Source organism: Trichechus manatus, unplaced genomic scaffold (genome assembly GCF_000243295.1).
Source record: "Trichechus manatus latirostris isolate Lorelei unplaced genomic scaffold, TriManLat1.0 scaffold00078, whole genome shotgun sequence".
Taxonomy (NCBI): domain Eukaryota; kingdom Metazoa; phylum Chordata; class Mammalia; order Sirenia; family Trichechidae; genus Trichechus; species Trichechus manatus.
In genome coordinates, this window is record NW_004444014.1 from 11,548,632 (window position 1) to 11,575,853 (window position 27,222).

The 27,222-nt window shown below is 41.8% G+C and overlaps 1 protein-coding gene across 3 annotated transcripts in view; it reads right to left on the reverse strand.

The window, feature by feature from the left end:
• Positions 1-14,928: 14,928 nt before the first annotated feature.
• Positions 14,929-27,222, reverse strand: part of FHOD3 (formin homology 2 domain containing 3) — a 537,856-nt gene continuing 525,562 nt past the window's right edge. For 2 of the 3 annotated variants that reach the window (XM_004380906.3, XM_004380905.3), the window contains one exon: positions 14,929-15,693. In XM_004380906.3, the coding sequence (XP_004380963.1) occupies positions 15,611-15,693 (83 nt within the window). In that variant the 3' untranslated portion in view covers positions 14,929-15,610. The remainder of the gene's footprint in view (positions 15,694-27,222) is intronic. The other variant, XM_012556799.2, reaches the window with a different exon arrangement.

Consider the following 27,222-nt stretch of genomic DNA (forward strand, 5'->3'; position numbering starts at 1 on the left):
TTGAAAACCTAGAGGAAATGGATAAATTTCTAGAAACACATTACCTACCCAAACTATCACAAGTGATGTTGAAAATCTGAACAGATCCATAACAAAAGAAGAGATTGAAAAGGTAATTAAAAAAAAACTCCCTCCAAAAAAATCCCTGGCCCAGATGGCTTTACTGGAGAATTCTACCAAACATTCAGAGAAGACCTTGTACCAGTACTACTCAAACTATTTCAGAACACAGAAAAAGAAGCGACACTTCCGAATTCATTCTGTGAAGCCATCATGACCCTGATACCAAAACCAGGAAAAGAAGCCACAAAAAAAGAAAATTACAGACCAATATCTCTTTTCAATATAGATGCAAAAATTCTCAGTAGAATTCTAGCCAATAGAATTCAGCATCATATCAAAAAAATAATACACCATGACCAAGTAAGATTCATACCAGGTATGCAAGGATGGTTCAACATTAGAAAAACAATCCATGTAATCCATCACATAAATAAAACAAAACTTCTCTTCATTTGTTCTGGAATCTGAGTTTCCATTTGATATCATTTCCCTTTAGGCTGAAGGGAACTTCTCTTAGCATTTCTCATAGTGCAGATCTGCAGGAGACAAATTCTTAGTTTTCTTTATCTGAAAACATCTTATTTTGCCTTTATTATTTTTGTGTTAGGGTATTATTTACATGCAATGAAATTCACTTACATTAAGTGTACAATTTAATGAATTTTGATAGTTGTATACAAGCATGTAACCACCACCACAAGATATAGAACAGTTCCCTTACCCCAAAAAGTTTCTCATGCCTTTTTGCTGCCCAACACCAGCCTCAGGCAAGCACTGAGATACAGTTTACCTTTTCTAGAATTTCATATACATGGAATCATACATTTTTTTGTTTGTTTGACTTTCTTGTTAGACATCTTTTTGTCTTGATGAAGTCCATTTTTTTCTTTTATGGCGACTGCTTTATGTGTCCTATTTAAGATATCTTTTCCTAAGCCAATGTCACAAATATTTATCCAATGTTTTCTTCTGTAACTTTAATAGTTTCAGCTCTATGAGCCATTTTTGTTATTTTTGTGTATGGTGCGAGGTAAGGATCATAGTTTATTATTTTTCATACAGGTAGCAGTTGTTCCAGCATTGTTTGCTGAAAAGACTATCTTTCCCCCATTAATTACCTTTGACAAAAATCAGTCAACCATGTAAGTGTGGGTCTATTTCTGGACACTATTCAATTGATCTATTCAAATCATATGATGTATTGCATTGGGCAAATATGATGCAAAAGACCTCTTTAAAAAGCATTCAAAAGCAAAGATGTCCTTTGAGTACTAAGGTTTGTCTGACCCAACCCAAGATATTTTCAGTTGTCTCATATGCATGCAAAAGCCAGACTATGAATAAGGAAGACTGAAGAAGAATTGATACATTTGAATTTTGGTGTTGGCGAAGAATTTGGAATATGCTATGGACTGTCAGAAGAACAAATAAGTCGTACTGGAAGAAGTAAAGCAGGAGTGCTCCTTGGAAGCAAGTATGACGAGACTTCATCTCATGTACTTTGGACATGTTATCAGGAGGGACCAGTCCCTAGAGAAGGACATCATGCTTGGAAAGGTAGAGAGTCAGCAAAAAAGAGGAAGACCCTCAATGAGATGGATTGACACAGTGGCTGCAATAATGGGCTCAAGCATAGCAACAATTGTGAGGATGGCGCAGGACCAGGAACTGTTTTGTTCTGATGTGCGTGGGGTCTCTATGAGTCAGAACTGACTTGACAGCACCTAACAACAACAACCATACACCCTTGCTACATTCGTTCTTAGTTCTAATAGCTTTTTTGTAAATTCCTTAGGGTTTTCTAAAACATGATCATGTTGTCTACAAATCAGGATGGTTTTTACTTCTGTATTCCTTTCATTACTTCTTTGTATCTTCTCTTTTTTCTTTATTAACTTGACTAGAGGCTTACTGATTTTATTTATCTTTTTCTAAGAATCTTCTTTCCATTACATTGATTTTCTCTACTGTTTTTGCTCTCTATATCATTGATTTATTTCCTTCTGCTTCCTTTTGGCTTAATGTGTTCTTTTTTTTTGCTTAAACTGGAAGCTTATATTCATGGATTTGAGACCTTTTTCTTTTCTAATATAACCATTTAACAGAATAAATTTTTCTCTAAGCATAGTTTTAGCTGAATCCCACAAATTTTGATATGCTATATTTTCATTAGCATTCAATTAAAAATATTTTCTATTTTCTTGTGTGATTTCTTCTTTGATACAATGATTATTTAGGAGTGTGTTATTTAATTTCCAAAGAGTTGAATTTTCCTGGTTATCTTATTGATTTCTAATTTAATTGGTTTGTGGTTGGAGGATATGCTCTGTATGACTTCAAAATTTTAAAATTTATTGGGACTTGTATTATGGCCGAGAATGTGATCTATTCTGGTGTCATGGATTGAATTGTGTCCCCCAAAAATATCTGTCAACTTGGCTGGGTCATGATTCCCCATATTGTATGATTGTGTACCATTTTGTAATCTGATGTGATTTCCTCATGTGTTGTAAACTCTATCACTATGATGTAACAAGATGGATTAGTAACAGTTATACTAATAAGGTCTACGAGATTACATAGTGTCTTAAGCCAATCTCTTTTGAGATATAAAAAAGAGAAGTGAGCAGAGATACACGGGGACCTCATACCACCAAGAAAGCAGTGCCGGGAGCAGAGTGCATCCTTTGGACGTGAGGTTCCTGCACTGAGATGCTCCCAGACCAAAGGAAGACTGATGCATCACAAAGACCTTCCTCCAGAGCTGACAGAGAGAGAAAGCCTTCTGCTGGAGCCAGTGCCCTGAATTCAGACTTCTAGCCTACTGGGCTGTGAGAAAATAAACTTCTCTTTGTTAAATCCATCCACTTGTGGTATTTCTGTTAAAGCAGCACTAGATGACTAAGACATCTGGTAACCATACCATGTGCATTTTTTAAAAGAATGTGTACTTTGCTGTTTTTAGGTACAGTGTTCTAGAAATATCAATTAATTTCAGGTGGTTGATAGTGTTGTTTAAATATTCTACATCTTTGCTGACTTTTCATCTAGTTATCCTATCCGTTGCTGAGTAAAGGATGTTAAATTCTCTAAGTTCAATGGTGAGTTTAACTTCACGTAATTATCTTTTATTTACTCCCTTTACTTCTGTCAACTTTTACTTCATGTTTTCTGAAGCTCTATTATTGGGTGCATACATATTTATCATTGTTATGTCTTTCTGATGATTTAAACCTTGAGTCATTAGGAAGTGTCTTAGTCTGGGTTCTCTAGAGAAGCACAACCAGTAAAGCATATACATATATAGAGAGAGATTTATGTGAAGGAAATGGCTCACTGATTGTAGAGGCTGGAAAGTCCCAAGTCCCTGAGTCAGGCTGGAGGCTTCTCCTGGCTCACATAGCTGCAGAGACTGATGAATCCCAAGACTGGCAGGCAAGATGGCTGGTAAGCTGCTAGTTCAAGTCAAAAGAGCTGGAGGTCAGATGAACAGGAGCCAGCTGCAGGACCCAGAGCAAGCAAAAGCCAGCAAGCCTTGACAGAAAGTCCACCTATATTCGATGCAGGCCACACCCCAAGGAAACTCCTGTTCAACTGATTGGCTACTCACAGCAGATCCCATCATGGAGGTGATCACATCATTGTATGACTGCCAAACTACATCATAAATGCCAAACCACATCATAAATGCCAAGCCACTGAGAATAATGGTCCAGCCAAGCTGACACAACCTTAATGATCACAGGAAGTACTGCCCTTTTTTTATTGTTGTAAAAATACAGATAAATCATTTTCTAATTCAACATTTTTCAAGTGTGTAATTCAGTAAAACCAATTATATCATCCATGTTGTGCAACCATCACCAATATCCATGGCCAAATTTTCCATACCCATAAAAAAAACTCAATGCTACCTAAACAATGATTCCTCTCTTTCCCTGCCCCTTACACCCCTGGTAACTACAATGAAACTCTGATCTCTATATATTTGCCTATCTTAGGTATTTCATATTAGTGAAACCAAATCCAGAAGCATATTAAAAGGATTATGCTTCATGATCAAATGGAATTTATCCCAAGAATGCAAGGGTGGTTCAGCATGAGAAAATCAATCAACGTAATACATCACATTAATAGAACAAAGGAAAAGAACCACAAGATTATCTCAATCGAAGCAGAGAAGGCTTTTGACAAAATCCAACATACTTTTATGACAAAAGGAATTATCCCTTTTTATCAGTGATAATTTTGTTTATAAATCTATTTTTTCTGATATTAATATAGATACTCCTGCCTTCTGGTGTTCACTCTTGAATAGGATATCTTATTCTATTCACTTTTCAGCCTATCTGCATTTTTCTCTTGCCATTTTTAAGATGTGCTCTTTATCTTTGTCTTTTGAAAGTTTGAATATGACGTGCCTCGACAGGCGTTTCTTTGTTCATTAACATCTTGTATCTACATGTATCTGTGTTTCATCACATTTGGGAAATTCTGAACCACTAATTCTTCATACTTTTTAATTTTGCCTAAATGTCTCTCTCCTTCCCTACTGGTACTCCAATTACATATACATTTGGCCATTTAATATCAGCTAACAGCTCCCTGAGACGGTCTCTAAATTCAGGTGGGATACACTTGAGGTTGTACTTTGGCTCTCCTAGACTTGTTCTAATTTTCTTCAGCTTCAACTTGAACTTGAATATGAGCAATTGATGGTCTGTTCTGCAGTCGTTCCCTGGCCTTGTTCTGACTGATGATACTGAGATTTTCCACCATCTCCTTCCACAGATGTAGTCGATTTGATTCCTGTGTATTCCATCTGGCGAGGTCCACATGTATAGTCACTGTTTATGTTGTTGAAAAAGGTATTTGCAATGAAGAAGTCATTGGTCTTGCAAAATTCTATCATGTGATCTCTGGCATTGGACACTAATGACAGAAGAGCAGATGAGTTGTAGAATGGCATCAAGAACATCATACAAGAAGAAAACAAGACGTCATTAAAAAGACAGGAAAGAAAGAAAAGACCACAATGGATGTCAGAAGAGACTCTAAAACTTGCTTTTGAACATTGACTAGCTAAAGCTAATGGAAAAAATGATGAAGTAAAAGAGCTGAACAGAAGATTTCAAAGGGTGGCTCGAGAAGACAAAGTAAAGCATTATAATGAAATGTGCTAAGACCTGGAGTTAGAAAGCCAAAACGGAAGAACACGCTTGGGACTTCTCAAGCCGAGAGAACTGAAGAAAAAATTCAAGCCTCAAGTTGCAATATTGGATTCTACAGGGAAAATATTAAACGATGCAGGAAGCATCAAAAGAAGATAGAAGGAATACAAAGAGTCACTGTACCAAAAGGAATTGGTTGATGTTCAGCTGTTTCAGAAGGTAGCATATGATCAAGAACCGATGGTACTGAAGGAAGAAGTTCAAACTGCACTGAAGGCACTGGTGAAAAACAAGGCTCCAGGAATTGATGGAATACCAATTGACATGATTCAACAAACAGATGCAGCACTGGAAGTGGTCACTAGTCTATGCCAAGAAATTTGGAATACAGCTACCTGGCCAACAGACTGGAAGAGATCCATAATTATGCCTATTCCCAAGAAAGGTGATCCAAATGAATGCAGAAATCATTGAACAATATCATTAATATTACACGCAAGTAAAATTTTGCTGAAGGTCATTCAAAAGCAGTCATAGCAGTACATCGACAGGGAACTGCCAGAAATTCAAGCCAGAATCAGAAGAGGACATGGAATGAGGGGTATCATTGCTGATGTCAGATGGATCTTGGCTGAAAGCAGAGAATACCAGAAAGATGTTTACCTGTGTTTTATTGACTATGCAAAGGCATTTGACTGTGTTGATCATAACAAATTATGCATAACATTGTGAAGAATGGGAATTCCAGAACACTTAATTGTGCTCATGAGGAACCTGTACATAGATCAAGAAGCAGTCATTTGAACAGAACAAGGGGATACTGCATGGCTTAAAATTAGGAAAGGTGTGCGTCAGGGTTGTATCCTTTCACCATACTTATTCAATCTGTATGCTGAGCAAATAATCTGAAAAACTGGATTATATGAAGAAGAATGTGGCAAGAAGATTGGAGGAAGACTCATAAACAACCTATGATACGCAAATGATGCAACCTGGCTTGCTGAAAGTGAAGACGACTTGAAGCACTTACTGATGAAGATCAAAGACTACAGCCTTCAGTATGGATTACACCTCAACATAATGAAAACAAAAATCCTCACAATTGGACCAATAAGCAACATCATGATAAATGGAGAAAAGACTGATGTTGTCAAGGATTTAATTTTACTTGAATCCACAATCAACGCCTGTGGAAGCAGCAGTCAAGAAATCAAATGATGCATTGCATTGGGCAAATCTGCTGCAAAAGACCTCTTCAAAGTGTTCAAAAGCAAAGATGCTACTTTGAGGACTTATTTTTTAGAAATTCTGTAATTTTTTTTGTATTTTTCCTCTCTCTCAAGTTAACAGAGTCTTTAAAATTTCTAGGAGAAGGGCTTTTTTAAAAAACGTTCTTTAGTTTTGTTGCATTGTTATCAGAGAGTGTTCTTATTTTTTTCATCTGTCTTGTACTATGAGTGGTGTATTAGTCTACTGGGAAAGTAACATGATTTGAGGCCAGACTTTAGCTGAAATTCTGTATCTTCCATTAATTAGCTATGCGATACTGAGAAATCTACTTAATCTTTTTATGCCTCATTTTCATCACCTGTAAAATTGTGATAATCATATTGAAGGTATAAGGCTGCTTCTCAAACATTTTCATGTTTTGGTACACTTCTGGGTGATAGTATTTTATTGCTCCTGAGGTAAACTGGAAGGGATTTGACTTGGAGAACAGGTTGGAAGAAACTCTTGGCTTGGAGGCCTTAAACTGGTCAGGAGGCTTTGCTGTAGTAGATGCCTTTAGAGTGTCTTCCCATCTCCCAGCACTCCCTGAGGCTCACACACAGGGTGTCTGGTAGCCGTATTTGTGTAGTATAACTCTGGCTTCTTGATTACAGTTGATTGGACACTGGGTGGGTACCAATCCAAATTGGCTGAACTCTTGTCCTTGGGGTCTTGTAATGAATTTCTTTCCTTGGGTTAAGCCAAAAGATTGGATTCTGTTTTTTCAGCCAAGAATTCTCTGGTTAACACAGGAGCTCCCTGTATTGAGTTATTGTGAAGATTAAATGAGCTAATATACCCTGGACTACCAAAAAGAATGAACAAATCTGTCTTGGAAGAAGTACAACCAGAATGCTCCTTAGAAGCAAGGATGGCAAGACTACGTCTCACATACTTTGGATATGTTATTGGGAGGGATCAGTCCCTGGGGAAGCACATCATGCTGGTAAAGCAGAGGGTCATCGAAAAAGAGGAAGATCCTCAGTGAGATGGATTGACACAGCGGCTGCAACAACGGGTTCAAGCATAACAACAATTGTGAGGATGGTGCAGGATCGGGTTTTGTTCCGTTGTACATAGGGTGGCTATGAGTCAGAACTGACTTGATGGCACCTAACAACAATACATAGATGAGAACTCCTTCTCCCCTCCTTCCTTTATAACATGACCTCAACCTTTCTTTCCAGCATTTCCCATCAATTTTATACAGAAGCCATCTGGTTCTGATCCATTTACTTTCCTTCCAAAACACTGGATTTCTTCTCCTTCTATGCTTTTACACCTATAGTTTCCTCCCAGCCACTGAGGGCCAGATGTCCCGTTTCTGCCTCCCAAGATCCAGCTCCAGTCTCCCCCCACCTCAGAGCTCTCTGTGAAGCCGTAGCTCACAAGAAGAGTCCTCTTTAAGGGTGGAATTCTTTCTGCCATTGCCACTCAATTAACTTTTGACCATCTTGCCATGTTTCCAATGTGTCTTCAATGGTTGTTGAGACAGGAACTTTATGGTTCTCTGGCAAGTCATGCTGCTTGGTGTGAAACCCCATGAACCATTAATAGATTAAAGCTCGAATCAGCCAATATATAAGTTTGTGAAAAATCAAGAGCTGTTTCATACTTGAGTCCAGGATAGATCAGCAGGAATATGCAACCAAAGTAATAAGAAAAAAATTGTAAAATGCTACCTGTAAATTTAAGTGTTTATGCAAAATTGTGAAAAGACAGCCACTGCTTTAGAGTCAGGACACCTTAGTCCAGCTCACAGACCACCTCTATCAGAAAACTCTACTGTAATGAAATATGTTGCAGATATTCCAATGTTTTGGCATCCAAACTACATCTCCAGACTGCCTCTTACCATTCACTGGCTGTGGTTCAAAAATTTTTATCAGACACTGTGTCTTGATTTGTGGTTTAGGAAATGGGATCTTTGTAATTACATGTCCTTGTGTTCCCTACAACACTCAGCACCATGCCTTGTCCAATACCTGCCCTCTGTAAACACAGTAAGCAGAATGAAAAAGACCATCCAACTGGATGTTTCTCAATACTCAACCAAGTAGTCTCATGTGGAGGAAATACAGTAGTGAGGGCCATCCAGAGGGTATCATGGTAACAATAAACAGTACAACAAACCGAGAAGTGAAGTGGTGCTTTACAAAGCTTTATTACAAGGTGGATTTAACTGTTGGAGATGAGTGCTCTGCCGTGCATACATCACAAGGCTGTATGCCCAGGTCTGATGTGCACTCTGCTGAGGAAAGACAGCATCTTGTAGGCAGAATATGTCAGGAGAGGAGTGTATTTGATAGCAATGACCATCACACCAAATTCTCCTTTGAGGACAACAATTCCTAAGGCTTGGAACACAACTTAGGCAGGGGGTGGATGTAGAGTCTTAGACATTGCTTTAAATTCTTGATGGAGTAAACAGTGGTCCAAAGCAATTTTATAGACAATTAAATTTAATATTATAAAAACCTCCTTTATATAAAATGAGTAAACAAACAGCAACAAAGTATACACAAAGGTTTATTTTCTTGTATCTGTGCTGTCCAATACAGCTACTAGCACATGTGGCTACTTAAATTTAAACTTAAAATAAGATATAAAATTCATTTCCTCAGTCTCTCTAGCCACGTTTCAAGTGCTCAATAGTCACATATGGCTAGTGGCTACCATATTGGATAGTACATATACAGAACACTTTCATCACCACAGAAAGTTCTATTGGGCAGCCCTCTTTTAGACCTGAAGGGCTTGTTTTTACATTACAATTCTCAGAATAACTCTGCTGAAAGGCGTTTTTATAAAGAACAGGGCATTTATTCAATTTTAAGACACTTTTTTTCTAAGACAGCATCCTTTTCTACTTTATATATTCTTTTTACAACTCTCAGTTCACAGAAAAAGACAAGGATGGGTTGATATTTCTAGGCAGATGCTATTTGGGAGCAGGGTCTCTCTCTGAAGGGACATGAGCTTCCTGGTTTATTTTCTGAAAAAGCAAAAGCAAAAGCCAACAAGCGCTCTGCTTAGCTGGACCAACTGAGTAGTCCAAGTACTGCAGTGACCTCTTATAGCCAAAGAAAACCAGCTGATGACATGGAGGAACATGAGGTGTCCTACTTGTGGTTGATGTAACACATCTACAACATGCTGTGCTAATCCTTCGTGCGATATCTTCTATATTTGACCAAGATCCATTTCCTCCTATTTCCACCTAAACCAGGTAACTTATAAATTATATCAAAATGAAGGAAATGTGTTAAATAGAAACTGGTTGACTAGTCCCTCTAATGGGGGATGCAGAGGTGAACGTGTGAGTCTCTGAGGACATGGAGATTGGCACGTACAAACCTCTTCCTGTCTTCCTGCCTTGCCAGCCACATGCAAGGAGCCTGCAGCATCAAGCCCTGGAGGTGCAGTGGGTTCAGCGCACACTGAACTGCGGGGTTGCAATTATTCCTCAGTTATGACCACCATGGCTAATGTTCACTATCAGATGTTTAATTATCCAGCCAATTTAATTTTCCAGTACGTGTAATGCTCTACTTCTAAAATGCAAAACATTCTGAAAACAGACCACTGTTGCTAATCCATTGTTGTTGCTGCTAATTGCCATCTAGTCGGCTCCAACTCATGGAGAACAAAATGTATAACAGAACAAAATGTTGTCTTGTCCTGCACCATCTTTACAACGGTATGTTTGAGTCCAGGAAGCGAGGATGGCAAGACTTCAACTCACTTACTTTGGACATGTTATCAGAGGAGACCAGTCATTAGAAGAGGACATGATGTTTGGTGGAGGGCCAGTGTAAACAAGGGAAACTCTCAATGAGATGGATTGCCACAGTAGTCACAACAATTGACTCAAACATACCAACGATCAGGAAGATGGCTAATCCAGTAGTTAGGAACAATTTCGACTATCATCAACAGCTGAAATGTGTTTGAACTACCAATTCCTGAAGTCAAAAATTTATACTTTTTCAGGCGGACCTCTTCCTAAACAAAAGTGCTCATGAAGAGAATATAGAGGGCTTGGTCCTCCCTCAGTTGAGTGTTAGCAATCCTAATGGAGCCCTGGTGGCTCAGTGGTCAAGAGCTCGGCTGTTAACCAAAAGGTCAGCAGTTTGAATCTACCAGCTGCTCCTTGGAAACTCTATGGGGCAGCTCTACTCTCTCCTATAGCATAGCTATGAGTCAGAATCGACTTGACAATGTTTTTTTTTTTTTTTTTTTTTTAATGACCTCTCACCATATCTGCTCACCAATCAGAGTGGAAATCATCCCATCATAAAGTCATAAACGATTTTTTTCACTTCTGAACTCCTGCTATTTGTGCTGAATGTACATGGATAGATGCGTGGATAGCCGGTCACCAACAGTTGATGTGAAATTTGTTTTTGATTGTCAGTCTTGAATAAAAGAAGTTTAGATGGTGCTGCCACCTCCTGTGGAGCCCTGGTGGCACAGTGGTTAACAGCTAGGGCTAACCAAAGGTCAGCAGTTCAAATCCACCAGCTGCTCCTTGGAAACCCAATAGGGCAGTTCTACGCAGGCCTCCAGGATTTTTCAGTTTGGTCAAGGTGGGACTGACTGACTGGCTCCCTCTTCTACCAGAACCACCCCTAGTTCAGTCTGTGGTGCACTGTTTTGTGCCCGGAAGCATAGCCTGCTACTGACATCCAACTAACAGGCTGCTTTAGGGATTCTAAAGAAAATAACCAGAACTAGTGAGACAAACCAGAATATATCAATTCCTATCTTCTGTCCTTGCGGAAAGTTATTAAGTTATTTAGCATCTCTTATCCTCAGCTTATTCACATGTAAAATGAAATTCACAGTTTTTAGAAGCATTATATAAAATAATACATAGCAAATGCAATACATATCAACAGAGATGCTTTCTATATATAGTATTTGAATTATTTTAAAAATTACTGAGAAAGTCCATTCCTCCCCTATGAATGGCTTAGCAAACAGAACTGATTTTTCTGTCAAATAGACTGCCTCTTTTTGACAAAATGGATCAGGCATTTCAATATTATGTACATTCTGCAATTGCAGACATTTCATCCCTTATCCTAGGCAATTGGGTATTTCCATCTTATCTGTGTGATAAAATACAGAAACAGCTGCATGGTGGTTGGTTCAACACAAATTTTAATCGTTTGATGACTATCTCCAGTGGTCCCAGATAAGCTCCCCAAGGGGAGGAATCATGGCCCTCCTTTTCATGGCTGACTCCCCACCCCCAGCACAGGGTCACCTCTACAACAAGCCCTCAGTGCACCTTTGTGGTTGGTGCTTTTATTGGTTTCCTAGGGCTACCATAACGAATTATTACAAACTTGGTAGCTTACAACAACAGATATTTATTCTCACAGTTCTGGAAGCCAGAAGTTCAACATGAGTTTCACTGGACTGAAATCAGGGTGGTGGCAGGGCTGCACTCTTCCGAGACTCTAGGGCAGAATCCATTCCTTGGTTCTCCCAGGTTCTGGTGGCTGCTTGCATTCCTTTGCTTGTAGCCACATCACTACAATTTCTGCCTCCATCTTCATGTCACCTTCTCTTCTGTGTGTATCAAATCTCCCTCTGCCTCTCTTTTGTAAGGACACTTGTGACTGGATTTAAGACCCACTTGGATAACTCCGCATGTCAAGATCCTTAACTTAATCACATCTGCAAAGATCCTTTTTCCTTACAAGGTTACATTTACAGGTTCCAGGGATTAGGACCTGCTGTATTTGGGTGGCTATTATTCAGCCTAATACAGTGGTATTTGGTAATATATCATCTCAGGGCTATGAGCACAGACACAGTGGGTTTGGGAACTGGATGATGCAGAGGAGATCTCTGAAGGTAAGGAGTCTGGAACCCAGGTCTTCTGACTCCTGGCCCCTGGCTCACCCCCCCTGCACTGTGTTGGCATATGGACTTGGAAGAAAATAACATGGGCTTCAGTCATCCATGACCCTGTGCACCCCTCCTCCATCCCCAAATCCCTTGGTATGTTACTTTTATTGAAGTAGGAAGAAAAAAAAAACAAAACAAAAGATAAGATTCCACAGAAAACAAAACCCAAACATCTTTAACAGAAAAGTCTTTCCTTTGTTTACTTTGCTGGCAGTTTTGTAAGTTCAGTTAAGAAACAGGCATGAGAATGTCTATGATGACACCAGAAAGATTAGCAATAGCATCTTGCAAGTGTAAGGCACCACTCAGCTTTGATGCTTCTCAGAGGTCTTTAAGAAATTTAATCTCCTGAATTAAAAATCTCTAATAGAAGCAGTCAGAATGAGTGGTAACAAGGAGAAAGGAAATGAACAACAGGAAAAATCCTTCTGTTTCACTGAAAATTACTAGATCACTCAATTTAAAGATGCAGATTGATTTTTCCCCCAGGCTCGTCCAGGCCTTTTTGATGCATCTATTTCCCCCAGAAGAACTGAGCAATCCAAAGGAAGAGAATTATCCAGAAGGTTCTAGATCTACCCTACAAGCCAGGCTCACAGGACTCTCACTGGCACACCCTGACTGTCCCTTGACCTTTGTAGACAGGGCCTCAGAGTTCACTTCCAGGAAGTTTGTCTGTCCTGCCGCTGAGTCAGTAAGCACTTCTACAGGTGGAAAAGACAGGCAAATGAAGAGTTGGCCTCTTACGCTTCTTACCATGTGCCCACCTCCCCCCACCCCGCGCCCCCCATCTCTGGGCATGAACAGATGTTTGGTGAAGGACTCAATTGTCTCGTCCTCCTGGCTTTCAAGGCAAAGATCAGGCATAGCTCCCTGGGTATGCAGTGTAGGAAGGCTTTGCTCAACTATGTACTGGTGGATCAGTTAATAGTGATTAAAAACCAGTTCTCTCTTGGGCAATTATATTTGGTTTTTCAAAGTTCTCAAAAACAGTCTTCAGTCTCCAATTCCCACCTCCATCCCAGTAAAAAGAGAAAAAAAAGCACCGTGTGTCTCAGGGATTCCCAAACTTGTCTTCACATTAGAATTGGGAGTGGGGGAGTCTCTGTAGGTAGAGGATCAATTATTAAACATCCAAAGTCCAGGCCCCACTCCAGACCAAAGAAATCACACTCTCTGGTTGTGGGACAGAAGCATCAGTATTTCTTGAAGCCCCCCCACCCCCACCCCAGGTGAGACGATCATGCAGACTAGGTTGGAAACCCCTGCTCTATCTTATTCCCATACTACAGTGGGACTATTCAGGATGCCGTTCCCAATGAAAGAGACCTTATTTACCTAGCTATAACCAAGAAATTAGCTGATCTTGCTTGCTGCTTCTGAGAATATTTTTAATCCCTAAAATAAAATTAACATTGGATTCATTCAGTCACTTCCTTCCAAATAAAACATTGTTTTCTACAGCAATAACTCTCAGCAGAACACGGAGGGCCCCAGGAAGGGAGTGAAAGTATTTGTTCACTAAACAGTGTAACATAAATGCATCTTTCTTTTGTTTGCACATCACTATCCTATGATAGCCCATGTTTGTATTCAGTGCCAAGGCAACAGGTAAATGCTCTCACAAAGCACTAAACCATATGTGCAAAATTACATGTTATTTAGAACCATAAGGAAAATGAATATTAATAACCTATGTATCCCTTTAAATAACAAGGTGATTAAACAAACTTGTCTGTAATATACAGACCTAACTCTTGCAGGTTTAAGGCTACCCTGAGGCGCTCACATCCATATTATTTGACAAACACCTGGTTGAAAGAGCTCCTTGTCTCTCAATCAGTGAGGTGGCAGAAGCGGGGAAGACCTGGTCACAGAGGCCTATGGGGTGAATATATTACCTTTGGCTTTTCAGGCAACATGACTGCATGTTCTTTATAAATCACATACTCCCAGCATCAGGAATGCACAGATAGTCATTGAAAGTGAGACAAAAGATGGAGCTGGTGCCTGATGATCTTTTAACCCCTAATATACCTGCTGCAATGGTTTACCTTTCCCGTTTTTGGAGGCAGAGGCTCTTCATGGGAGCCTTGCCACTCTGGGGTGAGGGGCTTGGCCACCAGCTCCCTGTCACTCTGTGGCTGATCAGAGTCCCTCGCACGCCTTCCCCTCTGGAAACCTCAGCTTGATGACCTGTGCTGGAGTGCCAAGTACTAAATTTGTGACTCTGAGGTTCTCTGTGGACAAAGCTTAAGATTTCCATTTTGTTTTGGGTACTTAGTAAAATTTTGAGAACGTGAGTTTTTTTTTTTTTTTTTTTAACATAAGAAGTGATTTGTAGAATAGTACAGATTTTAAAAATGCTACTCTAATTTTTGGTTCAACATCACAATGGAGCAAAACAAACTGCATGGGTAAGGTGATATGTTAGGTTACTGCTAACATGCCCTGCAACAAGGACTTATGCCTAATTAGGAGTTACAAAAAGCACATTGTTTGGTGCTATACACTCTATTAACAAAAACAAAACCCAAGGGGCCTAAAGGCCATTCTGAGCAAGGGTCCTTCTTCTGAAACTGGGAAGAGGTTTTGCTGATTTGGAAAGTCTGCGTGGTTGTTTAAGGTCCTACACCCAGGAGAATAAAAGTTTCTGGTTATGACATTACACTCTATTTATTATTTGAAATGTGGTATACATTTATGAATATGTATAAACATTTTAGTACAACTAAAATCCACAACTGGTAAACAAGCTGTGCTTTCTTTAGTGTACAATTTTGGAGTTTACATCTGGACATTTTGGTGTTGTGGAGACCCAGTCTGTGAATCTAGTCAAATTGCTTCATATTACTATAGTAACTGTGACGGAAGAAATTTGTTTCTTAAAAGGGATGTTCCTTGTACAGAAGAGGTGTCACACAGTGGAACTACTAAACCAGGTCTCAAGGGAACAAGAGAAACACGGCTGACACGATGAAAGAGATTATGTGAAGGAGACTCCTAATGATCCACGTCAACACACATTGGACAAAACAAGCCACATGGTGTGACACACAGAAATGAGCATTCCTTTCCAGACTGTCGGGTGGTAATGTACAGCCCCCCTCCCCCCACTGGAGGGGTCCCATCCAGCAAGAGCTTGCACACTCCTCGGGCACACTTCTCAGGGCACCTCACAGGTGTCACAGCTGCAACTCCGAGGTGCTGACCAGGCCCAGGGCTCTGGCTTCTTCTGGAGTCAAGCCGCTCTTCAGGGTCCTTCGCACTGCAGCGGCACCCGCAGAGCACAGTCAAAGGAATGAGAAGAGAACAAGATATTAGCAGCAAGGTATATGGCAGTCAGTCCACCAATCCCCCCCTTCCCACAGACTCCCAGGGAAGCTACAAGGCTCAAAGACGTGGTGCGCCATCCTGCTCTTGCTGAAGTGCCCTGGTGGGCAAGGCCAGCAGCTGTCTATCTGCCAGTGCAGTAAAAATCTTGAGGCTTCAGTAGGCTGACCTGAAGATGCCAAGGACATTGACTTGGAGAGCCAAGAGGTGGGGGAGCTTGTAAAGAGAGAAGGGAGGAGAGGTCTACCCACACAGGGTTTCTAAGAAATTGGTGCGAACTGCCTAAGAAATGAATCAGAGCTAGAAAAGTAATTATAGAGTGTAGGAAAATATGAGTTCCAATGATGTAAATTATGTAACATAACTACTGCATAGTGGGGGCTCACCAATATCCAATAACCCTGCAAATCTGCAGAATGAGTACTGATGCTGGGGACATAACCAAGAACCTGTGGTCCCACCTAGGAAGGTGTTAACAGGGGCAGCAGTCAGAATGAGTCTCTCTGTGAGTGTTATGGGTCTTTGTCTGAACTCATCTAAGGGCCTCCAGAGAGAATTATTAAAACAACCAGTGACTCCTTGAGGACTAGATGCCAAGGAGCAAATGGCCAAACTCCTTGGGGGGAGGGGGATCCGGTGGCCGCTTAAGCAGGAAACACACAAGGCTCAAGCAGGGTCAATGACCACAGGTCAATGACCACCTTCACCTTCACAATTGACAGATGGAAGGGACACCCATATTTAATTTAGAATTGGCTTGTGTTTAGCTTGGCATGATGGTTTTTCCCACTGTTTAGTGTTGCTCAAATTCAATGTCAAAATAAAGGCTGGATAAGGGTGAAAGAGGAGGCAGCTATCCCTTCCAAGACAAGTCCTTTCATTTGAAAGGTCGCCTAATTACATAATCTCTTAATTTACAAATTGTTTTTGGCCTGCTCTGTATTTTTAAAAGGTCACACAGAGTTTAAGGTTTTATTTCCAGAAGATGTGTGTTATGGATCTACCTTTCACCCTAAATCTTAAATCAAGCAGAATGCCTGATATGAAAAGGGCAGGCTCCAGACCAGAGTGTGGAGACAGTGAAGCTCACCCTTAGCGCCTTTCCATCTTCCCTTGCCAGACCCAGCTCCCCCCATCCCTTCTGTGAGCAGGGAACTTGGGTCTTCTGAGACTTCCCAAGAGGCCAAGACTCCACGCATTGTGCCTCTGCAGGCAACACTCCATATGCTATGGCTGTCATCCCCTGGACAAAAGCTCACTTAGCCCACAAAGGATCTGAAGATCCATGACCACGGTAGAAGCAACAGCAGCTAATATCTGTTAATAAATCATTTCTTCTCTCCTAGGGATCAACAATTTGAACAGGGTCAACATCTGATCCATCCATCAATCAATCAATAAATTATTTATGGAGAACCTACTGCGTGCTCAGCATTTAACTCTGAGAATTGAAACACTTATAGAAGACTCATAGGCATCAAGAATGGTTTTTTATAGAGACACAAGGATCTGTGGTGAGGGTTGCTCTCAAATCAAGTCACATACACTACTGTATTTCCAAGCCTAGCTTTGGGCCCCAGAACCTTCCATCTGCAGCTGCTCTCACACTAGCTCACTCCTCCCCCTCCCCCGCCCGCCCCATGGGCTCCAGATCGAGTGTCTAACTCATCCAGACAAAATGTTTGGCTCCAAAATCTTGGCTGGAGGCAGATTACACTTAACTGAGGAACGGAATTTGTTCTATGGGACAGCAATAAAAATACTAGCTTGTAATAACCTTTTATGTTCTTTAAACACTCCTTAAAGTGTTTGTTAAAGAAAGATAACCATTTTTGTGGCATACAATAAAATATCTGTCATTTTTTAGAAGAAAGGACTGCTAAGACCTCTGAACAAAGATACAAAACACTGCCTGAAAAAGTCCATGCTGCACCAGCCAGGCATCTGAAGTTCCATTAGCTAACTCACAGATGGTGGCATGATCCGTGTCAATGAAGGTAATCGTTGTGCATTGAAGTATACATCCTTGCCCAGATGACAACAGAAGACTCCACAGAATGGTGGGCATTTCACCCATGACTAAAAAACCAAACCCCCGATTCCGACTCATAGTAACCCTATAGGACAGAGTAGAACTGCCCCATACAGTTTTCAAGGACCACCTGGTAGATTCAAACTGCCAACCTTTCGGTTAGCAACCGTAGCTCTTAACCACACCACCACCAGGGTTTCCCTTTTACCCAGGAGGATATCTAAAGATGCTTCTTTAACACTTCACACATTTGCTTTCTCCTGTGCCTGTAGCATTCATTTCATTTAAATAACTGAATAAAGAACCTGATACCTTAAGCACATTTAATAGTCTCCTAACAGATATGGGCAGTTGGCCGTCTTATCTGGGACAGGCTCAGAGAACAGAACAAAGCTAAATGGTGACTGTACTGGCCTTGCGGCCTGACTGCACAGACGGCTCCACCCTTGTCCTCATGGGCCTTCTTGCAGTTTTGATGCTACAGACCCCAGAGGCCCTCCCTCACCCACTCTGCCTGGGTTCTCTACTGTGGGGAAAAGCTGCTACAGGCATCATTCCCTTTTACTTGTCAGATGTGTCCCTGAAAAGTGGATATTCATAGAAAAGTCAGCCTCATTTATGGACTTCTATTTTCCTGTGGGTCTTCATGACATTTAGACAAGTTCTCTTAGGAATATACTAACCCCTTAACATAAAGAATTTGAAATCTTCCTTTGTCAAAGAGTCAGAGTTAATTCACTTTACCACTTGAAAGAATGCATGGTGAAGGTAGTCGGCTGAAATCAGGTTTGTATCCTGATTCAAATCACGCATGGAAAGAGCCTCTTTGGCTGTCTGTTCATCCCTTTCTCTGCCTGTCAGTTCATTTATTCATGCATTCATTCATTCATCAAGTGTTCCTGAGCATCTGCCCTGTGCCCAGTGTTGGGACTAGGGCCTCAGTAATCACCAGGGAGATCAAGGAGGTGGACGGCTGACAGGGACACAGTGCGAGGAGAAATGTTCAGGGCAGCAGATCCTGTCTGGATAGGGAGTTGGCTCTCACTCAGGAATCTTCCAGAAAGCAAAAAGGGGCTGAGGAAATAAGAGAACAAGGGGACTAGAAAACAGAGGCTGGCAGGAGATGGAACTGCACAAATCAAACTTCTATAGTAGCAGCATGTCTTCCACCAAATACAGGATTTTTTTTGTTTGGGGTGAGGGTGGGGGCTGGCTTACAGTCTGATACTATCATATCTAGGCCCCTCTCCACTCCCCATTTCTACTTCCCGCTTGAATGCTCTGGCTGTATTGTAGCTGCTCTCCACCCTTTCACACGTGACTGCCTCCCCTCCCCTGTAGCACTTAACAGAGAACAGACAGTGGAAATGTTTATCCCTGTCTGCCTCTAGGCTACTCCACAGACAGCATGGGTCACTCTGCTGGTACCAGATGCTCTGTGCCCCAGCCACCTGTGACAGCTCTCAGATGCTGCAGTGACAGTGGGGATCTGACACAGGGAGGCTCTGCTGTCAACCTGCAGCAGAGGATCTGGGAATTCAGGGAAAGCCATGAGTTCTTTCTCTTTCTTTTTTTTTCTCAAGATAGAAATGAAAATTGAAAAAAAAAATCTTACCAAGTGCTCTCAGGTGACTGTCTGCTAGGATGAGTTGAATCTGATAATAATGGCAGTGGTAGATGCCATTTATTGTTTACATGGATTATTTCCTTTAATCCTTATGGAAACCCAATGAGATGGGTGGAAACCCGGCTAGTACAGTGGTTAAGAGCTATGGCTGCTAACCAAAAGGTCGGCAGTTCAAATCCACCAGGTGCTCCTATAGGGTTGCTATGAGTTGGAATCAACTCAATGGCAAGGGGTTTTTTTTGGGGGGTTTATGAGATGGGTATTGTTATTATCTCCCTTTAGTAAGTGAGCAAATGGTGGCACAAAGAGATCAATTCACTGGCTCAAGGGCACACAGCAAGTAAGTGGTGGAAAAGGATTTGAGCCAGGACAACTGAATCACAGCCCACCGTGAAAACAGCTGTGCCATGGTAAAGCCTTACAGGACATTTTCTGACAATTCTTCACATTGATGGGAAATCAACAGAGCTTTACTTCCTTCCATATGACAGAAATCCATTTGTGCTCTTTCACCTCTGGATCACTGATACATCTTTTTTCTCTTTTTTGTACATAATGTTAAACATAATTTGAAAATAATTTATTTTTTTAACCTCTAAGATTCTAGAGATTTTGTACTGGGTATACTGGGAGTAGTCTAGGATTATATGGATTAATTTCAGAACCTCAAGACACCTTAAATTTAGTGTCTTGCAGTTAGGAGGTAATTAGCCCTGCTGTTATTCAAAACTGTCCATTTATGTTCTCCTTGCTCTTTGAGACCTGTCTGCTGAGTGGAGCCAAAATGGCAGGTCCAGTCATGCCCCTCTGGACTTAAATGTAGGGAATTGTTTTAAGGTGTACAATTCTCGGGGATTTGATGTTAGGCTTCCTATGGGTTTTTTTTTTTTTTTTTTTGACAATGCCAATTTTTTTCTTGCTTTCACCCTACGCTTTTGTTTCACATAAAATCCTGTCCATTGAAAGTAGTGGTTCCCCAAAATTGACATTCTACATAATAACTGGGCAGTACTTTTCAAAAGTGTCAAGGTCATAAAATGTTAATTTCTTAGTTTTGATAAATTGTACTGTGGTTATGCAAGGGGAAGCTGGATGAAGGATATAAGGCAACATTCTATTATTTCTACAACTTTTCTGTAAGTCTAAAATTCTTTCAAAGCAAAAAATTAAAACAAAACAAAACAAAACAACCTGGAACAACAACAACAAAAAAGCAAAGGTTCCCAAAGCTGGTTGATTTTAAACACCACGTTTTTGGATTCACCGCAGGCTGAATGAACAAAAGCTTCTGGTGAGGTCCATGAATCTGTATTTTAACCTTCCACTGAAAATTCAGATAGCTAGCCAGATTTGAGGGCCCCTGACTTAAATCAATGCCATCTGCCTGAGATGCTGGGAAAGGTGGGGCCCTCAGTAAGGTGATGGCCTTTGTGGTTCTGCCTAACCCAGATTTAAGTTCACTCATGCTAAGATCATTCTCAGAAATACTAATGGTGTTGGGCACTTTCTCGAGCCTCAGGTCTGGCCCTGGTTTCCTGGCTCTGCAGAGTCCCTGCCACACTTCCTTCTTTTATCAGTGGTTACATTAACATCCAGGACTCCTTAAAATCTCTTTGGTTCCTAGGTAGGAACTGAACAGAAAGCAATTGTTTTTTAAAAGGCAAAAGCTGACTGCCTCAGAGAGTCATGTTGTGAGTGAAGTTGGAGTTTGGTCTGGGAAGAAAGAAATGAAGTAGAAGTTCTCTCCATTGTTTTCTGGGAGAACCTAAACAAACTTGGGGAAGTCTGCAGATAAGAAGAGAGTGGCTCTGGAATCCACAGACTCAGAGTTTTCAGCAATACTTCAAGTTCTAGGCAGGACAGAAGTGCCTTCCTTCTTCCCAGAGCCCCACTCTCCAGTTGCCCATCTTGGATGTCACAATACTAGACAAGTCCTATGCTGACAATTCAGCCTTCATGGGCACAGGTGCAAGCTCCTTAAGCCAGCATCTTGAGGGTAAAGAAGTGAAGATTGGTCTGGTATATTTATTATAACAGGCCAAGGTGGAGTGGACAGTGATGGGTGGGGAGTGAGGTGGCTGATGGTAGCAAGTGATAATTGGGTAGGTGTGCACAGACTCTTGTGTGACTGTAACATGGCAGCCCCTGAGCAGGGGGCTCATTCCTACCAGCAATGTGTCCCTTGGGCAGGTGACAGAGCCTGGAAGGGAGGAAGGGTGGTGGGAGCTGATACTTGGCCACATAAGGCACCTGTCATAGGTGTCTCACTTAACTGTCACAACCGTGCCGGGAGGCTGGTACTACTGCCGACATCGTATCCAAGAAGACTGAGGCTTGGTGAGGCCAAGTAATATAAATGGGACCCAGTCTCCATCTCTGTTGTATGGATGGGCAAATTCCCAAGCATAGAAATAGAACTTAGTAGCATATGACTTGGTAGCAAACACAATTAAAATACTGTAACCTCCTGTTGGTAAAGCGCTTTGCACTTTCCAAAGTACCCTTCAGGGAACCCTCTGCTTCAACCTCAAAACAGCTCTGGGGAGCAAGAAAGACAGACTCTAGAATTCACCTTTTTACTTATCCTCCCTCCTTTGAACCTCTACTCTGGGCCAAGTGGCATACAGACAGACATGGAGGAGGACATATACGCCAGCCCCCTCCTTCAATGTGCTAATTCCTGGTTTGGAAGGATGCTCTGTCTGACAATGAAACAACCAATGAAAACTCCTCCTGTATCTGTCACTCTAACCCAGAGGCTTCTCCATGAGCCCTGACTTTCTGACTTCCTGCCCCATTAGAGTCCAGGCCAATGGCCAAGGCCTGCACACCCTGCTTTTGGTCCCTTCTCCAGGGTCTGTTTGCAGTTCTGATAGCATCTACTCTGGTTTGGGCCTCATTTTCCTCCCTAGTTCCCAGACACTAATTATTACCACCGCCCCCCAACAAACATCCCCTTCAAAGTCCCTTTCCTGTGTCCATTCACCCCGCCTCTAAGACTCTCCCAGTGCATGGCAGAGGCTGCAGATGTCTTCCTCATCTCCTGGGCTTCATTTTCTAGGGGAAAGGTCTTGAAAGTCACCACAGGCTTAAACCAGGCCTGGCTGAATCAGAGAGCCACTGTCATCTACGTCCTGTTCTGGTTAATGTACTCCTGTAGCCCGAAGGCGGGAGGTGATAGTGGCACTCCTCCAAAGGGTGTGAACCCTCAAGTTGGTTCTCTAAAATGCAATGACTCTTCACCTGGGTTTGGGTAAGAGGCTTTCCATTCTCCCTTGAGCTTGCTCTGCTTATCTTCCTGTCCTTGTGTCCTATATGTGCGCGCAGCGGGAGGAAGGCTTTAGCTGTCTTTACAGGAAGAGTTGATATATCTTTAATGAGCTCTAAGAACAATCAGGAGCCCTGGTGGTACAGTGGTTAAGAGTTTGGCTGCTAACCAAAAAGTCAGCAGTTCAAATCCACCAACTGCTCCTTGAAAACACTATGTGGCAGTTCTACTCTGTTCTATAGTGTCGCTATGGGTCAGAATCGACTCCACAGCAACGGGTAATGGGTTAAAAACAATTAGGTGCTGAGTAAATACTAATGATGTTGTTGTTTAGAAGACAAAACTGTGAGTGAGACACTTTGGCCCTTTCCTTTAACATCACATTTTATTGTGTTCCAAAGGCATTAGTTTTAAAGCCTTTGGCCTATTGCCACTGTTAGCTTCCCTTATAAAAGAATACATAATTGGTTCAGGATAAATAAGGAAAAACTGTTTAAATAAAATGCATGGAATTTTTTCTTAATGGGATTAGTGGAAAAATTCCTCGATATTTTCAAATAGCACTTCGGAAAAGTGGAGACATCAGGACTACGTTGTGTATTCAACAGTTCTATTTTGTGAGACAGATCTCCTGTTTTCCCTACAGGATTCTTCAGACTCAATAATTCTCCTTCTCCAGGAAATTCTACTTATCAGATAGCACGGCTACATCATTCAATATTCTGTAAACGAAACAAAACCAGATTTTAGTTACATCAAATAAATGTGAACTATGTCACGTGCTCTTCAAGAGGAATGTTGAAGAGGAGACAGTCATGGTGTAAGGGGATGGGGGTCAGGACCCAGAATCAGAATTCTGCATTCCCTTCCCAGCAGTCCCTGGAATTGGACTTCTGGTTCTTCCCACTGAGAAACTCTTCATGTGAGGTGACCCACTTTAAGTTCTTAACTAGCTAAGAAACTCGTTACTTATTTGTGGCTCTGTTCTTTGACAGTCTGGGCTAGTGGCTACATGCACGCAGCCAGCTGGGCAGAGACCCTGCTCAAAGATGGGTGCAAGAGACGAAGAAACAAGGGCCCCTAGGGCCTCCTCTCCTCCCCAGCCACCAAGGTCTGTCCAGTTGAATCAAACTGCTAAGAACACCACAAATGTCATTCAGCTTCAGATCTTCTAGAGAAGGCCAACATCCAGATAGCTAACAGAACAACTGACACCAGGACAAAGCATAGGCACAATACGATGGGGAAAAAACCTAAAGAAGGAAAAAAGGAGCTCCGAGAAAGCTTGCCCTCAGACCCACCAGCCGATTGGACGACCCTGACCAGAATCCAGGGCTTGGGGAGGCACATAAGGTGAGTTGGATCAGCTGTTTCACAGGCTAGACGTCAAGTGGACCATGTGAATCATTTTGCTAATGAGACCCTGATTGGCACCAGCTGGAAAAGCAGCAGAACGGAGACAGGGGAGCCTGTGTGTTGATTAAGATGCCCTCGGAGTATCCCAACTGTGTATTTTTAGCTTTAGCAGGATGTTTGGCATGTGTATGCCTAGCCACCAGCATCAAACATGAAAGCAGACATCTAATTATCCCCGAGGATCCTCAAGTGGCTTGCATGTCATAAATTTCTAGGTTATGGGATAGATTCAGTTTGGTTTTCTGCAATAGCTAGACTATTACTGTCTTTGGCCAAATGAGTTATGGCCCAGATATGTGGGTTATTCATTATCCACTTGCCTCATTGTCACCATTAAACAATCAGGTCAAATGCAGCATTGTTTCAGGGTGAGGTCCAAAGCACTAAACTTCACATCGATTTTGCCATTTTTTTTTTTTTAATCCCTCTAACCTCTTGTGAAAATCTGGGGTTTATCATCCCTTTACAATGGAAACCAAAGTCTATCTTCTACTGTCTTAAATTTGTGTTGATAGTATCATTGCTAATAAATTAAACCCATTACAGATAAACACTTACATACATGCTGTGCTGTATTTATTGTAGTAACTGCATCACAGGATAAAATACGTTTGGCTAAATAAGAAGAATATATGGCTGTTTTGAATAATATTGGAACAGAAACAATACTACAGGAAATTAGTTTATGTCAACCACAAAAACAGGCAAAATATCTCTGTCCAGAATGAAGAGGAAAATTAATTGTGACTAAGTTATTCTTCCCAGTGACATCATGTGTCTCTCTAAGAATCTGGTTCTCCTCTAGACCAGAGGGCGGAGCCGACACTATTCCCCAGCACAGACTTTAACCTGTAGGAAGTGCACCTAGGCCTCTGGGGACTGGTCAGCGCCACTGTCTCATACGGTCTCCTTTTCTGAGGTCTCTGGCCCAACCCTGACCACATTCTGTCAGGGGGCTGCCAGACCTGGCAACATTTCTCCACCCCTTTGCCTTGGCCTGACCTCCCTGCAGGCTTTTCCCAGCCCCTCTCATGGGTGATTCTTGCTCTGACATTGCCTTATGCAGCAAGTCCATGAGTTAACTGGTGTAAAGTTTCTGCCATGTGGTTACCAGTTTATTGAAGTAAGTCTCTAGGTGGCACAAACGGTTAAGTGCTCGGCTACTAACCAAAAAGTTGGAGGTTTGAATCCACCCAGAGGCACCTTAAAAGAAAGACATGGTGATCTACTTCCAAGAGACCATAGCCACTGAAAACCCTATGGAGCACAGTTCTATTCTGACAAACATTGGGTTGGGGTCACCACAAGTTGCAATCTTTTTTTTTTTTTTTAACTGAAGTAACTAGGAGGAGGGTAATAAAGCACAAGTACTGAAGATAATCTACTTAAGATTTCAAAAATGCTTTCACAAATTTCATAGAAAAAGCTATTTGTGAAGTAGATTTCTTATCATGAAAAACAGCAATAAGGGACTTCCGGGCAACATGGCGCTACAGGCAGAAGCACCACACTGTTCCTCCACAGCAAAGATCCAAAAAACTAAGCCAAACAGAGAAAACAGCAATCCTGAAACCCTAAGCATCAAATGAAGAGATAAAGAACTCAGCCAAGCACTGAGTGGAATAAGAAACTGACAGAGAACAGACAGCAAGGAGAGATACATGCAGAGGACCTCTATCAGCTAACACAGCTTGGATCTGCCATCTTGGACCCCTATCAGAGACCAGTGAACTGGGGTATGAGAAAGCGGCTTCACGGAGCTTCCAGCAGGAGACAGAACAACTGGTAACCAGCGATATACGCTTTCCCACCCCCCACCCTTCTTCACCTCCACTCAGCCTCCTCTGCTTCCTGCGGCCACAGTCTTTTGGCCAGGAAGCATCGGCTTCAGCCCAGTGCTGCTTGGATTCCACCTGCCCACACTGGCCGGTTCCCTAAGTGACATTTGTTGGCTGCTGGTGTTGCTTTTTCTACTTCTTTAGATTTCTTCCTTACCTCTCACCACCTCTCCATCCTTTCTCTCAAATACATGGCTCTGTGTGCCATCTTTGCTTCTTCCTGAAAGGCTGTGAAACACCGCTCAAATGTGAGACTCCTTCCCGGCCCATGCTGCCATGCTGGTGGGATCCCGGGTTTTTTTTGTTTGTTTTAAATTGTTTTCTTTTTCTTTTCTCGAATTGGGAGCCTGTTTCTAGCCGGGCAGTACTGTGCAGCTTGGGACCTACGCCCTCAGTTTGCACAGACATGCAGAGGGATCCCTGAGCGCATTTCTTTTTTCTTGTTTTTTGGGGGGGTTTTCTTTTTTTTTTTTTTTAATTTATTTGTTTTGTTTTCTTTTTCCCTTTTTCTTTCTTCATTACTCAGTTTCTCGTCTCTCTATACTTTCCTTCTTTTCCTCTCTTGTGAATACGTGGCGCTGAGTGACACCTCTATTCCTTCTAGCCAGGTTGTACTTCACAGCCCAGGAGCAACTTCCCCAGACCTCATAGCTGCACTGGTGGGATCCCTGTGAGCTTTGCTTTTCTAATTTTTATTTATTCATTTTTTTCTTCTTCTCCTTTTTGATTTTCTCCATTTCATAGTCTCTCATCTCTCCACTCCAATGGCAAGCTCCCCTAGAACTCTTTTTGTTTGTTTGTATGTTTTTGGCTCCGGTTCCTCTCTCCTCTCTCCCATACCCATCTTAGCTCCACACATCACAATCTCCCCTTCCATCCTGCCTACATGCACCGTGTGCTGAACATCACACCAGCAAGCAGCCCAGGCATGGCCTACTGGAACCTGCCCTGCACTGATTACTGGCCCACTCTGGTGGCCACAGTAAGTACCACAAACAACCCATCCCAGCAACTCCTCTTTAGCTAGACGTGCCCTGCTACACCATATCTGAACAAATGACCCTGCCAATTGGAGAAGGAGGTGAAAAGTATCATGTCCACAGATGAGTAAACAACAAAGAACACACAGCCCGCCTGCTCAGACATAACCAAATAAAAGAAAAAAACAGGACAAAACAAAGAAATCTACAATCAATAAATGAGGAAAATAACTACCGAATGCCCTGAAGACAGCAGACAATATCAAAACATTTACAAAAACAGGACAGGATGGTTTCAGTAGG